Source organism: Notechis scutatus, chromosome 1 (genome assembly GCF_049901735.1).
Source record: "Notechis scutatus isolate UNSWTSFEM ecotype Mainland chromosome 1, rNotScu1.2, whole genome shotgun sequence".
NCBI classification, from domain to species: Eukaryota; Metazoa; Chordata; class Lepidosauria; order Squamata; family Elapidae; genus Notechis; species Notechis scutatus.
Window position 1 is genome coordinate 8852467 of NC_142009.1, and position 14185 is coordinate 8866651.

General features: G+C 41.9%; 1 protein-coding gene across 6 annotated transcripts in view; it reads left to right on the forward strand.

Annotated features, from left to right (window-relative positions):
• Positions 1–14185, forward strand: part of USP32 (ubiquitin specific peptidase 32) — a 209095-nt gene that overhangs the window by 67544 nt on the left and 127366 nt on the right. For all 6 annotated transcript variants that reach the window (XM_026682756.2, XM_026682757.2, XM_026682758.2 and 3 more), the window contains exon 2: positions 1583–1710. In XM_026682756.2, the coding sequence (XP_026538541.2) occupies positions 1583–1710 (128 nt within the window). The remainder of the gene's footprint in view (positions 1–1582; positions 1711–14185) is intronic.

Sequence of the window (14185 nt, forward strand, 5' to 3'; positions counted from 1 at the left end):
TTAGGTGCTGACCATTAGGCACAATATACTGTACATGTATGAATTGGATTGGAAGTGAAAGATTGTGCTGGGAATAAAAAAATAGTTCCCAGCTTATGACCACAATAGGGGCCAGAATTTTTGTTGTTAGGCAAGTTTAGTGAATCCTATCTGATTTCATGACCTTTTTGCCATGGTTGTTAAGCAAATCACTGCAGTTGTTAAATGAATCATGCCATCATTAAGCAGATCTGATTTCCCCCATTGAGTTTGCTGGGTTGGAAGCTGGCTGGGAAAAATCACAAAAGGATGCTGCATAATATATGCCAATTGCCATTTCTAAAACGACAAATTTATCTAATTGGCAAAAGCAAAGTCAAAATTTCATATATATTTTTTCATCAGAAGCAGAAAATCTAGAAGTCATATCTAAGTGAACAATGTACTTAAATATATTCTCCTCTTTAAATAAAATAATCAATCTAACCATTCCTGCTTTATCTTCCTTGCTATGGAAATAGGTTGTATTTCTGTTTGTACCCATTAATCTTTGTGAACTATCACCATTTTTATTAACAAAGTTCACTATATTCTTTCAAATTCTTTCACCTTACCAAAAGAAATACTCTAGAACTCTACTTATATGCTAATATGTAAAAGCAAAAAGTTGAGGCTGAAGTGTTTTTATCTTGTACTGTGCTAAAAAAAAATGGAAGTCAACACCTTTTTTTTCTTCTTTTTTCCTTTGTACCTCACATCATCTTTTCCCCCTCTCCTTTTCCTTCCCTTAATTTCCTATTTCTATTTTTCTTTGTATTTTATATATTAAATAATAAATAAATAGATATATAAATGCATGCCAGTTGCCAAGCACCCAAATTTTGATCCTGTGACGGTGGGGATGCTACAACGGTCATAAGTGCAGGGACTGACCTTATATAAGTGCTATTGTAACTTTGAACGGTCTCTAGTTGAATCATTGTACGTCAAGGACTACTGTAGCTTATTCTTGCATCTCTTCATTCAGACTTTTGAGGAAGACCCAGCAGTACGTTCAAAAGTGGTCAACCTCCTAGGTAGAAAACCATCTCTAAGATGGACATGTGGTTGAGTTTGCCTTATGAGACAAATGGTCTATAGATGTCTTAATCTCACTCTCTTTTTTTTTCCTTTTTGAATAGTTGTGGCAGGGTTGTCAAACGCGATTTCATTGAGGGCCGCTTTGGGATTGTGTTTGACCTCTGGCAGGCGGGAGGCGTGGCCAGCTTGACGTCACTCGTGTCGGGGGCGCCTGTGGCGGCCCGAGTGCTCTGCCAGTGACAACAGGCTCACGAGCTCCATTTTCAGTTGCGACGGCCTCCTGCAACCCTCTACCAATGAAAATGGAGCTGTTTATTTGCTGGCAGAGGCTCCTCCGGCCACTCCTTCGCTGTTTCCAGGGTGGCCCCATGGGCCAGATCTAAGCACCCCAGGGGCCAGATTTGGCCCGCGGGCCTTGAGTTTTACACCACCTGAGTTAAGGAGTGCAAAGAGTCCTTATTTAAAACAAATGTGCCTAATTCCTCTCCCTCCCTCCCTCTCCCTTTTCTTCTGTTCAATATAGTGACGGACGTAGAGCTAAAACGGCTGAAAGATGCCTTCAAGAGGACCTGCGGACTCTCGTGTTACATGAGCCAACAATGCTTCATTCGGGAAGTTCTCGGAGATGGAGTTCCTCCAAAGGTTGCAGAGGTAATTTCTCTTCCCGCCCTCCATCTCCTGCACACACACACACACACACACCAGTGCAGAAAGCGGTGTTTTAAAACATTTCAAGTGAACAATACCAAGTGAAGAAGCATTTCACGAAGGAGATATTAGGTATTTTTCTACACAGGGATAAGCTCCCTTTTTTTTTTGATGCTGCTGGGCATTTTTCAGCTCAGGGACAAAACAGATCCCCTTGCCTTCTTGTACATAAAAATAAGTTGTCATTCACGTTTGCCTGCCAACTGGCAACCTGGCTGAATTTGAAATATTCATTAAACTTTATTGCCAGGTATGCAGGTTACAGGTGGGCTCAGAACCAGTAAGTTTGGATCTTTGGAGGTCTTTCTTTATTGGTGTCAGAAGCACTTACAAATTATAGACATACAACATTCAACACTGAGCGAATAAAATAGGTATAAAACAGGTCATAGGAATATAAAAAGGTAAAGGTTTCCCCGTCAGTCGTGTCCACCTCTGTTTCTTGGCTGAGGGAGCCAGCATTGTCTGAAAACATTTTCCATGTGGCCAGCCTGATTATATGTCGGGGCACATGGAATGCTGTTACTTTCCCACTGAAGTGGTACCTATTAATCTACTCACATGTTTTCTAATTGCTAGATAGCCAGGAGCTGGAGCAAGTGACGGGAGCCCAACCTGTTGCTCAGAGCTCGGGTCTCAAACCTGGGCTGTCAACTCTCCAGCTGACAAACCCAGCATCTTTAACCAATGAGCCATTGTGCCCTCTATATAGAATAAATAGTATTAAAACTAAATAACATTTGCTGGGTATCGGGCCACACTCACAGAGCCGAATTGGCGCAGTGATTAGAATGCAGTACTGTAGTCTATTTCTGCGGACTGCTGACTCCCTGCAATTTGCCAGTTCAAATCTCACCAGGCTCAAGGTTGACTCAGCCTTCCGTCCTTCCGAGGTGGGTAAAAAAAGATTGTTGCGGGCAAGCGGCTGACTCTGTAAGCCGCTTAGACAGGGCTGTAAAAGCACTGTGAAGTGGTATATATGGTAAGTCTAAGTGCTATTGCTATTTCTCTCGCCAGCATGAGGTCTTCCTTCACACATGTTGAAGGACATTGTATGCACCACAGTATATGTGAGATGCATTGTTCTTCTCTACATTCATACAGAGTCTTCTATAAGGAAGCCCCATTTTCTTAGATTGTCCTTTGATCTCTGTACCCTGGCATGCAGTCTATTTAGCTATTTAGCTAAGAGAGGGGAGGGTTATTACAGTGGGTTGTTGCTTAACTGTGTCAGCTTTGTCCTGGATTTGCTGTGCTGGCACAGCATAGAGAATATGAATTGATCCTTTATTTGGCCTTTTGTGTCTTGGCTTTAGGGAGCGCTATGTGACTGGCAAAGCTTAACATTTGATTGACCAGTTAGTTCTTTACCTGCTACTTGAAAGGATATTTCTGTCAAGTCAAAAATGTGATCTCATGCAAGCTTGTTGCTTTAAGTGTCAAGGGTCAATTATAGCCTTATGTATTTTGTGCCTTTGGGATTTCTTTTTTGTATTATCTGACTGTCAGGGAAAGCTTTTCAATATCATGATGGATATATTTTCTTATATACTCAGCTTGTGTTGGGGAATATTAAATCCTCCAGGTTTAGGGCTGCAGAGGCTTTAAAGATATGTTCTAAAGCAGGGGTGTCAAACTCAATTTCATTGAGGGCCGCATCAGGGTTGTTGTTCTGACCAAGGCTTCCGAGATCATAATTACGCACATGCTTATTTTAAAAACAAGTCTTGTTTTATTGCAATACTGGGAATTAATTTCATTCCCAGTCGGTAATGAATCTCAAACAGTCCCCTGAGATAAGCACCCACCTTTCTTCCTGTGAAGTGCTGCCAACAACAGAAGTGTCCAATGAACCAGAACAAAAACCAACCAAAGTACGAAGAGCTTCAAGAATGAATCTGAACCAAATGAACGACTTTGCTTTCTGCAAAGGTTTCGTCATCTTTACGTGTCTTTTATACCTTAGGGAGGGCAATCACCTCCCAGCCTTATTGCTGTCTACACAGGCTGCCGGCGAACACAAAAGTTGTGGTTCTTTGGAGGGGGTGTGGGACGTGGCCAGCTTGATGTCACTCATGTCGGGGGTGCCTGTGGTGGGCCGAGCACTCTGCCAGTGAAAATGGCTGTGTGTGTGTGTGGGGGGGCACTTCCGTTTTCACTGCCAGAGCCACCGCTGGCTGGTCCTTTGCTGTTTCCAGTATGGGCCCGATTTAAGCACCCTATGGGCCGGATTCAGCCTGCGGGCCTTGAGTTTGACACTCCAGTTCTAAAGGGCCAGCCTGGGGACAGATTATACTAGAGAAGGTCTACATATGTAGTCACTAAAGGTTGACACCAACTTGATACATAATCTAAACTTCAGGATTCTATGTGAGTCATTTTGGTCACAGGTCTATAGATGTTATCATTCAATATCAATAGAATATTTGTAGGTCAGGGTTGAATACTTGGGTCCTTGGTGCTCTCTGAACTTGGTTGCTTTCTTGCAGACATTTCATTACCCAACTTGGTAACATCATCAGTGCTAGAAAGAAGTGAGGTTTGCTCTTTGTTAATATACAAGTGGTTTGCCCTGTCACTGTTGGTGGGAGTTTTCTTGGTGGTTCCTTGATTAGACTATTGCTTATTGTTAACTTATTTGTCTGAATTGCTAGTCCTTAATTGGGGTATTGTTTGCTTTTTAATTGTTGGTCAATACTAGCTCAGCAGAGGCTGGAAGGGTACTCGTGTTACTAAGTGGCTGTGGGATATAGACCAAAGCTAATTTACGTGAACTTGACTCCCAGAATCTGCCTTACTTTTCATTTGCTCTCAATGGCCACTGTAATCATATTTTTCTTCATTAATTACCCCTTTATTCCTGTTGCGTTCACTTAATTCTCCACCCTCATTCTCAGGTTTCTGCTGTACAACATTTCTTTGATAAAGCAGCTAATTATTTCCAATCCCATTTTTTTCCTCTGTTGTCTACTATTATATAGTGTCACAGCCCTACTAAATAGCCCAGATCAGGAAATCAACTCAACAGGAAGAGTAAAATTTGCAAGTCTGATTGTACATATTGAATGAGGGGTTTTTGGTGTTCACTGAGCTCGGTTGTTTTCTTGAAGACGTTTCATTATCCAAACTAGGTAATATCATCAGTGCTAGAAGAGAGTGGGGTTTGTTCTTTTTATATATATAGCGTCTTGCCCTGTCAGTGTTGGTGGAATGTTCTTGGTGGTCCCTCCCAGCTATCAACAGGCACATAGAGATAAACAACATCTACACACCATTCAAAACAGATCATCAAAAAGCCAAAAAGGAAACAAGAGGACCAAAAGACTCCCTCACCAGCAATCAATTTCCAGATAAGCAGAAATTAACACCAAGATCAATACTGGACCGACTATCCATGCTGATCAGTGCATTCCTGTGGCATGTCTGCCTTGTTTACTCATTTCTAGCTTTCTCCAGACTGTTTTGGATGTTTGGATATAACACTTGTGCCTTGAAAACATAAATAGCACTTGTAGCAATAGCACTTAGATTTATTTCCCACTTCACAGTGCCTTACAGCCCTCTCTACGTGGTTTACAGACTCAGCTTATGGCCCCTAACAATCTGGGTCCTCATTTTACCAACTTCGGAAGGATGGAAGGATGAGTCAACCTTGAGCCAGTCAGGATCGAACTGCTGGCTAGTGGGCATCGAGTTAGCCTGCAATGTTGCATTCAAACCATTGCGCCACCATGACGAAGGAGAAGTACCTGGATTTGTTTTTAATCCTTAGACACCTCGGCTTCCATTTCTTTCTCTTCACTGTCCTGTTGGAGCAGAAAAGCCACTCATATTTTAGGGAAGAGAACGTGATTATTTCAGAGTGTGCCGTCTAAATGGAAACCTTCTGTCTTGCCTCTGTTTAAATTGCGCTTTTCCATTAATCTTTACATTTTTTTTTCCCTGGTGCCGGTTCGCAAGAGCTTTTAAGAGCTGGGTCAGCAGCTCAGAAGTCTGTCTAGAGAATTGTTAACAAGGGCTGTTACTTGTTTTCACTCTGTTTTAGAGCACATGTCAGATTGTTGCAGATCAGGCTGACCAGCACTGTTGATTCATGAAATTGCTCTTTGTCTAAGGCAGGGGTGTCCAACCTTGGCAACTTTAAGACTTGTGGACTTCAACTCCCAGAATTCCTCAGCCAGCTTTGCTGGCTGAGGAATTCTGGGAGTTGAAGTCCACAAGTCTTAAAGTTGTCAAGGTTGGACACCCCTGGTCTAAGGGATGTTAATTCTTCTCATGATCAGATACGGATGCTCATGGGAAAACTACTTAAAATAAAAGAAATCTTGCCCTTAAGAACAGCAATGTGATCTGGGAACCCATGGGGGCCCTCAAGACCCTTCCATGAAGTTAAATAAATAAGTAATTTGGAAGTTCCTCAGGGTTTCTTTCTAATGCGGTAAATAAACATCAGTCGACTTCATCTGCATAAGCCAAAGCTTAAGAACCTTAAGGGGTTCCGAGACCCAAGGTTTATGAACTGCTACCTGAGAGCAGGGGTGAGCAGCTGTGGCCTCTTGTGGACTTTAGCTCCCAGAATTCCTGAGCCACTTCAGTGTTTCATTTAACAACTGTGGCAAGAAAGGTCATAAAATGAGGCACAACTCACTGAACAACTATCTCACTGAGCAACAGACATTTTGCTAAGTTGAAAGTCTCACTTGAGACTTTCAAGAAGTGATTGGACTCCCACCTGTCAGAAATGCTGTAGGGTTTCCCGCTTGGGTGGGACTAGATGACCTACAAGGTCCCTTCCAACTCTTGATTATCTGTTATCTGAGTCGCCCTGAGGGAGTCGGGCGGCCATACAAATGTTCTTAAGTTCTTAAATTTTATGATTGATTTCTTTAAAAAGAATGATAATTTTTTTTTAGCATGGCCGATGCTAATCACGCACTATTTTTCTCCATGCCTTCTTGAGGGCCACAAACAGGGGAAGGAAAAAAAAAATGGCTTGCCTAAATCCAGAGAGATCCACTATTGGCATCATGAGAAGGGATGCTTTAAAAATAGACCTTATGGCACCTGCTAACTTGCTGACTGAGCCACTTGCCTGCAACAGTCTCTCCCCCCCCCCCAATTCTGACTAATTCTCCCATTTTGGGGAACAGCCCACTAAAGACAGACAAGAGAGCACAGCTGTTCCCACCCCTCCAGTCCTCCCATTCTATTCCTGTTGAGAAAATTCTTTTTTTCCCCTTCTCTTGATGGTTGGATGTAGCAGGAAGGGACAGGTGCAATTTTTGTTCTAGAGCCAAATTTGGAGAAACCCGTTTCTCTCTGCCTCCCTTCCACACACACCCCCTCCAAATACCAAGACATTCTTCTGACCTTCCCTAACCCAACTGGGGTATATCAAGCTGGAAGGGGTAGACGGATTAAGAGAAGGCTCCATCTCTCACTCAACCCTGCTCATCTTGCTCCCTTCCTCCCCATCTTTTAAATTGTAACTTCTTATTGCTAAAAGGTATATTTATTGTTCATGTTTTTGTTGGCTTTTAATTTTGTAAGCCACCCAGGGTTGCTTCAAAGGGAAATGGGTGACAATCAAATCAAATCAAATCAATCAATCAATCTATAAATAGAGAGAGTACAAGTAGTCCTCAACTTGCAACCACAGTTGAGCCCAAAATTTATGATGTTGAGCGGGAAATTTGTTGAGTTTTGCCCCATGTTACGACTTTTCTTGACACTGTTTGCTAAGTGAATCACTGATGTTCAATCAGGGACTGCCACAAAGAAGAGGGAGTCAAGCTATTCTCCAAAGGAGGGGTCTCCAACCTTGGCAACTTTAAGCCTGGCTGTCAGCTGCTGCTCCATTCAAAATCCAAGAAAGAAATACTTAGACTCTTTTAATTAGAGAAAAGATATCTTTTACTGGAAATGAAGTGGTAGCAACAAGAGAATTCTGAATCTGAGGAAATAGGCGCGTAAATCACATATACAAAGTGATGGAATTGTTCCCACCCCAGTAGTTCAAATGGTTCTTCCAATTAAAAGTTGTGAATATCATCATGTGGACATCTTCAGGTGGTGATGAAGTTTCTGTCCGTTGACCTTGGCATACTTTGATAAAGGTTTGCAGCTGCGCAGAGAAGAAAAAGCTAAGCAAGAAATAGAAACCTAAGCAAGAATGTACTCTCCCCTCCCCAGTTTATACAATACTAGTTTGTATCACCTCCAGCTCGCTTCCCATACTTTTCCCCCTCGTCCCCCGTTACTTATGGCAGCCGAAAGATGCAAAGCAAAGGTAGAAGATCTTGAAGGCCGACACTGGCAGATTTCAACTCCCAGAATTCCCCAGCCAGCAACAGGCTAGACAGCAGGAGACCATGAGTTCAAATTCTACCTTAGTAAAGAAAGCCAGCTGGGTGACTTTGGATCAGTCAGTTACTCTCAGTGCATCCCACCATGCTGGCTGGGGAATTCTGGGAATTGAAGTTCACAAGTCTTAAAGTTGCCAGGGTTGGATACCCTTGGTCTAAAGCAACTTACTAATCCTCATGGTCCTGTAGGGGGGAAAAAACTTGACAGAATGGACGATGTTCAAAAAAAAAGGTGTGAGAAAAAGTTGAAAGGTTGTATTGTGTAATTTTGAAAGCTATTTCACTGGGGAAGAGGGGAATGTGTATATATGAAAGTAATGATTTTTCTGGTATGAATGATTAAATATCTCAGCATCTCCCATTAAGTGAATTCAGATCTAGATATGGCCTTATTTATTTCTGATAAAATAGTTATTTTTTCCTGTCACTGTAGAAACTATTATTGATTAATATGCCGACATTACTTGCAGATGCTACTGTGTACATGTGCAGCAGTAAAGATTGGAAGTGGGAAGCCTCATATGAGTGTAATATACAAATTGGGAAGTTGCAAAGCAGGGTATATACAGTAGTAAGTTGCACATAAGTCCTTGTGAACAGCACAGGTGTTCAAATTTCATAGGTCCAATTAAATTTGCAGACCTCAGGATTTGGGGATGAGTTTTGAAAAACACACAGATATTGTCAGATGGGGCTGAAAGTGTTAGGAAAAAATGTTTTTATAGTTTTATGGTCCTCATGCAGCCATACCTGTTGTTCCTCAAACTACAAGAAATAAATACAATGTTTCACAAGTTGTATGTCTGAGGATTAGCTGGGTTTTTACTCTGAAAGCTTATTACTGCATCATAAATCAATGCATGTAAAGGTAAGATAAAATCTGGGATCCTTGCAGCAGCAGTTAAACTGTCTTTAATATAAAGAATCATTTTCATCTGAGAGCCAGTTTAGTCTAGCGATTAAGGCACCAGGCTAGAAACTGGGAGACTGGGAATTCTAGTCCCACTTTGGGCATGAAAGCCAATTGGGCGACTTGGAGCCAACCACCAGGAGACTGTGAGTTCTAGTCCCAGTTTAGCCCTGAAAGCCAATTGGGCGACTTTGGACCAATTGCCAGAAGACTGTGGGTTCTAGTCCCACCTCAGTAATGAAAGCTAGTTGGACGACTTTGGACCAATTGCCAGAAGACTGTGTTCTAGTCCCGCCTTAGCAATGAAAGCCAGTTGGGCGATTTGAGCCAATCACCAGGAGACTGTGAGTTCTAGTTCCAGCTTAACCGTGAAAGCCAATTGGGCGACTTTGAGCCAATCACCAGAAGACTGTGAGTTCTAGTCCCACCTTAGCAATGAAACCAATTGGGTGACTTTGGGCCAATCACCAGGAGTCTGTGAGTTCTAGACCTGCCTTAGCCATGAAAACCAGCTGAGTGATTGTGGGCCCTCTCTCTCAGCCCAACCCACCTCATCGGGTGGTTGTTGTAGGGACAATAGGAGGAGGAGGATGTGTTGGATATGTTCTCTGCCTTATTGATAAAACTAATAAAGGTGGGCTACAAATAAAATTAATAAATAAACTTCTCAAATCACACCAGGATACATAGTTCACAGCTTGGTTAAACCCCACTTCAAAGGAGACTCATCAGCTCCACCAGAGAATGCTTTTCCTTCCTTCCTTCCAGCCACCACTATTAATTGCAACATAAGCAGATCTGTTTAGAAGGCGTCAAGCCTCTTCTCTGGCATGGAGAAATATTAATAGAAGGGGTTTTGAGTATTACAAAGGAGTCAGCTATGTAACACTTAAAAAAATAACCACATCTGCCTGCTTCGCGTTGAAAGCGGCTCGTAGTTGCCCTGGGTATTTTCAAGGTAGACAAAACAAGGATTGTAATATATGAGGTCTGCAAAACCTGGGCTACGGGTTTGAGAGGTGATCAACCTTACTGTGGCCCAGCCTGGTATGCCTCAAATACTTGAATCCCATCATAGGCACTGTGATTTGTTAGGAGAAAGGAGAAAGATGGGAGAAGATGATTCTTCGACAAATGAATCTTGCAGAGAGGGTGAGCTGTAGGTTGAAGAGCTTTAGTTCAAGGGGGTGGGGGACAGAGTTTGGAGGCCCCCGAGCTCCACGGTTGCCAGGGTGTGAAAAATGAGAGGCTCTCTTGCCTTAGCATTTCATCTCAGTCCTTCTGTTTCTACTGTTTGGGGCATCCATTTGGTATTGATCCATCTACGGTGGCTTAAAAACTCATTATTGTGATACCAGGAGAGAAGAAAAAGCCGAAACAGTGATTTAGTGGTTGATCCAAGAAAATAAAAGCAACCTGTGCATTACGGCAGACAAATCACACACTCCAAGGACCACCAGTGTATTCCGGCTTTGAAAGCAAGACAATAATGTTTTCATAGGGTTTTTGGTTTGCATTCTTTCCGTCAGATACCTGACAACATGGACGTGGGCACAAAGAGGCTGCAATTTTAGGACAAGCTTCTATTCTTGTCCCATAGAGGAAGCTTAGCATGTCAAAAGAAACCACATTACCACATCTTGATGGTCCTCTGACATCTCTCTTTTGGAAACTGAAGGTTGTGTCAAGAGGTTGGGCCACTGACCCTTCTTGATGTCACATGATACAGGTAGTCCTCGGCTTACGACCACAACTGAGCCCAACATTTCTGTTACTAAGCGAGACATTTGCCCCATTTTACGACCTTGCTTGCCAAAGTTGTCAAGTGAATCGTTAGTTGTTTTTTAAAATAAACTTTATTGAATTTTTATTACGTTAAAAACATAAAAAATATATCACTCAGTAACAGCTATTTGTGGTGCTTATCGTATGACAATAATTTGTGCAATACAGGTATTAATTTGTGCATAATTACACTATTCTATCTATATTCTATATTTAATAATTACCTACCCCTAATCTATCTCCGATCTATCCAGCTATACCATTGTTCCCACACCTTATAAAATATTGAAGCTTCTTTATCTTTTAAATTCAGCGTTAATTTATCCATTTCAGCACAATTCATAACTTTTTGTATAACTAGTTTCTCTGCAGGTATATATATCACTGTTTCCAACATTGGGCAAAGGCAATCCTGGCCACAGTCAATATGTGTAATAATAAATATTTTGTTCTCTTTCATATTTTTTTTTTGAAGATCCTTTTGAGGATCTACAGTTGTTAAGTTAGTTGAATTTCGGTGACAGAAGGTCGCAAAAGGGAATCACGTGACCTCGAGACACTTCAAACCGTCATAAATATGAGCCGGTTGCCAAGCGTCTGAATTTTGATCATGTGACCACAGGGATGCTGAAATGGTCGTAAGTGTGGAAAACAGTCATGAGTCACTTTTTTCAGCGTCGTGACTTTGAACGGTCACTAAACGAACTGTTGTAAGTCGACGTCTACCTATGTACAAATCTATTGTCAATCAAGTCAACCCAATACCTGTTGCTGTAAGAAAGCTGTTAAACCGCCCCCCAAAAAAGAAATTAAACTTTGAAGCCCTCTGTTACTATATTTACCTCACAGAAACTCTACCAACAGTTTGAAGGCCTGGCATTTTCTGAAGTAATTTTTGTTCTTTCAAGGGAAGCTCAGTAAAGCAGCAAAGTTGAGACTCTCGGATTAAATATCCTCCTCCCTCACCTACAGGTAGTCCTCAACTTGCAACAGTTTAGTGACCATTCAAAGTTACAACAGCACCGAAAAAAGTGACTTATGACCATTTTTCACGACCTTTGCAGCATCCCCCCCATGCTTGGCAACTGACTCATATTTATGACGGTTGCAGTGTCCTGGGGTCGTATGATCCGCTTTTGCAACCTTCTGACAAGCAGAGTCAACCGGGAAGCCAGATTCACTTAACAACCAGGTTACTAACAAAACAACTGCAATAATTCCCTTGACAAATGTGGCAAGAGAGGTCGTATAATGGGGCAGAACTGAACTTCTCAAATGTCTCACTTAGCCTCAGAAATGTTGGGCTCAGTTGTCACAAATCAACATTCTCTGTAGTATTTTATATCACGTTCTCTTAACAAATGCTCCACATATATCAAATTTATTGTCTTGTCTCTGAAGTCGACCCAATACTTGTTTACAGTAAGGAACTGCTAATTAATTAAACTTCAGAACCCTTGTTAAGAGCCCATTTTTATATTTAATTCCCAGAAACTCCACAAATGGCTTCAAGTTTTTTCTGCATTTTCTGAAGCATTTTCTGTTCTCCCAAGAGAAGCTTGAAATTGACACTCTGAGATTATATATCCTCCACCCACACCTTCTTTGGAAAATTTAAGTGGTCCATAGAGAAGGCAGAGGAAGGTATCTCTGGGAAAGATCAACATCTGTTTGGAAAGGTCAACACCTGGTTGGTGTCATTCCAGAGTGCAGGAAATTGGTGTGAAGTCACAGGAAAGAGGATTAGCATTGGACATAAGGAAGAACTTCCTAGCAGGAAGAACATTTCACTGGTTGGACCAATGATGCAGAGAAGATTGCCCTCACTGTTAAGAAGTTTCTCCTTAATTCCAGGTTGCTTCTGTCCTTGATTAGTTTCCATCCATTGTTTGTTGTCCTGCCTTCAGGTGCTTTGGAAGATTAATTGCACTTAGACTTATTTACCACTTCACAGTGCTTTACAGCCCTCTGTAAGCAGCTTATACAGTCAGCATCTTTCCCCCCAACAATCTGGGTCCTCATTTTACCGATCTCGGATGGACGGAATGCTGAGTCAACCATGAGCCGGTCAGAATTGAACTGGAGTGAGCAGGGCATTAGCCCTGCAATACCACGTTCTCGCCACTGCGCTACCATGGCTCTGTAATCCTCAACTTACAACCACAGTTGGGATCAAAAGTCCCATTGCTAAACCAGGCAGTTGTTAAATGAGTCTCACCTGATTTTACAACCTTTCTTTGTCATGCTTGTTAAGCGAATCACAGCAGTTAATTGAATGACATTAAGCAAATGTGGCTTACTTCGACTTTGCTTGACGAATGCTGGCTAGGGAGGTTGTTATAAATACATGACAGATGCCAAATTTTGATCGAATAACCATGAGGATGCTGCAATGGTCATAACGGTGAGGACAGGTCATAAATCACTTTGAACGGTTGGTTGTAAGTTGAGGACTACCTGTATGGACTCCCATTTTCTGGATGTGTTTGGTTATGTTTTTGGTTATCTTTGCTATGCACCATTCCTTATGTGTCTAATCATACTTGGCCAATAAAGAATTCGTTCGTTCATTCGTTCGTTCGTTTGTTAAAGCCAAGGCAGCCATCTGTCAATCATGCCTAAACTTGGTTTCCTGATGATCACGTGATCCCCTTTTGCAACCTTCTGACAAGCAAAGTCAACGGGGAAGCCAGATTCACTTAACAACCGTGTTACTAATTTTAACAGTTTCAGTGATTCACCTAACGACTATGGCAGAAAAGGTCGCAAAATGGGGTAAAACTCACTTAACCACTGTCTCACTTAGCAACATAAATTTTGGGCTTAATTGTGGTCGTAAGGACTACCTGTACTCCCTTGTCAGTCCGGAGGACCGATGTTGGGTTGTTTTTTTTCTTCTTCTTCTATACCTGCAAATCTCATTTGCACAGTCACCAATCTTGGAAATGGGCTGAATTCAAGTCCTGTATAAATTGCCATTTGTAAGGAAGCCTTTTTTTTTCTTCATTTACAGTATATGTGTGTGTGTGTGTGTGTGTGTGTGTGTGTGTGTGTGTGTGTGTGTGTGTTGGCTTTTAACTGGGATGTTCTCAAATCGGCCTCTCTTGCTTTTCCCATTCAGCCTCATTTTGAAGTCTACTTCTGTTCTGAAATGAGAGGGGTGGGAAATCACAACTAAATCCCGACTTTTTAAAAATTGCAGCATGGTACAAATAACACGTGCAGACATCCCTGACAATCTGCAAAAATATTCTTTCCACCCAGCGAAATTCTTTCCACCCAGAAGCTGAATTCGGAGAGGAAAGAAGGTCATTTACATTCGCTGTGGTATTTTGCCAGGTTTTTCTTTTTTTTCTTT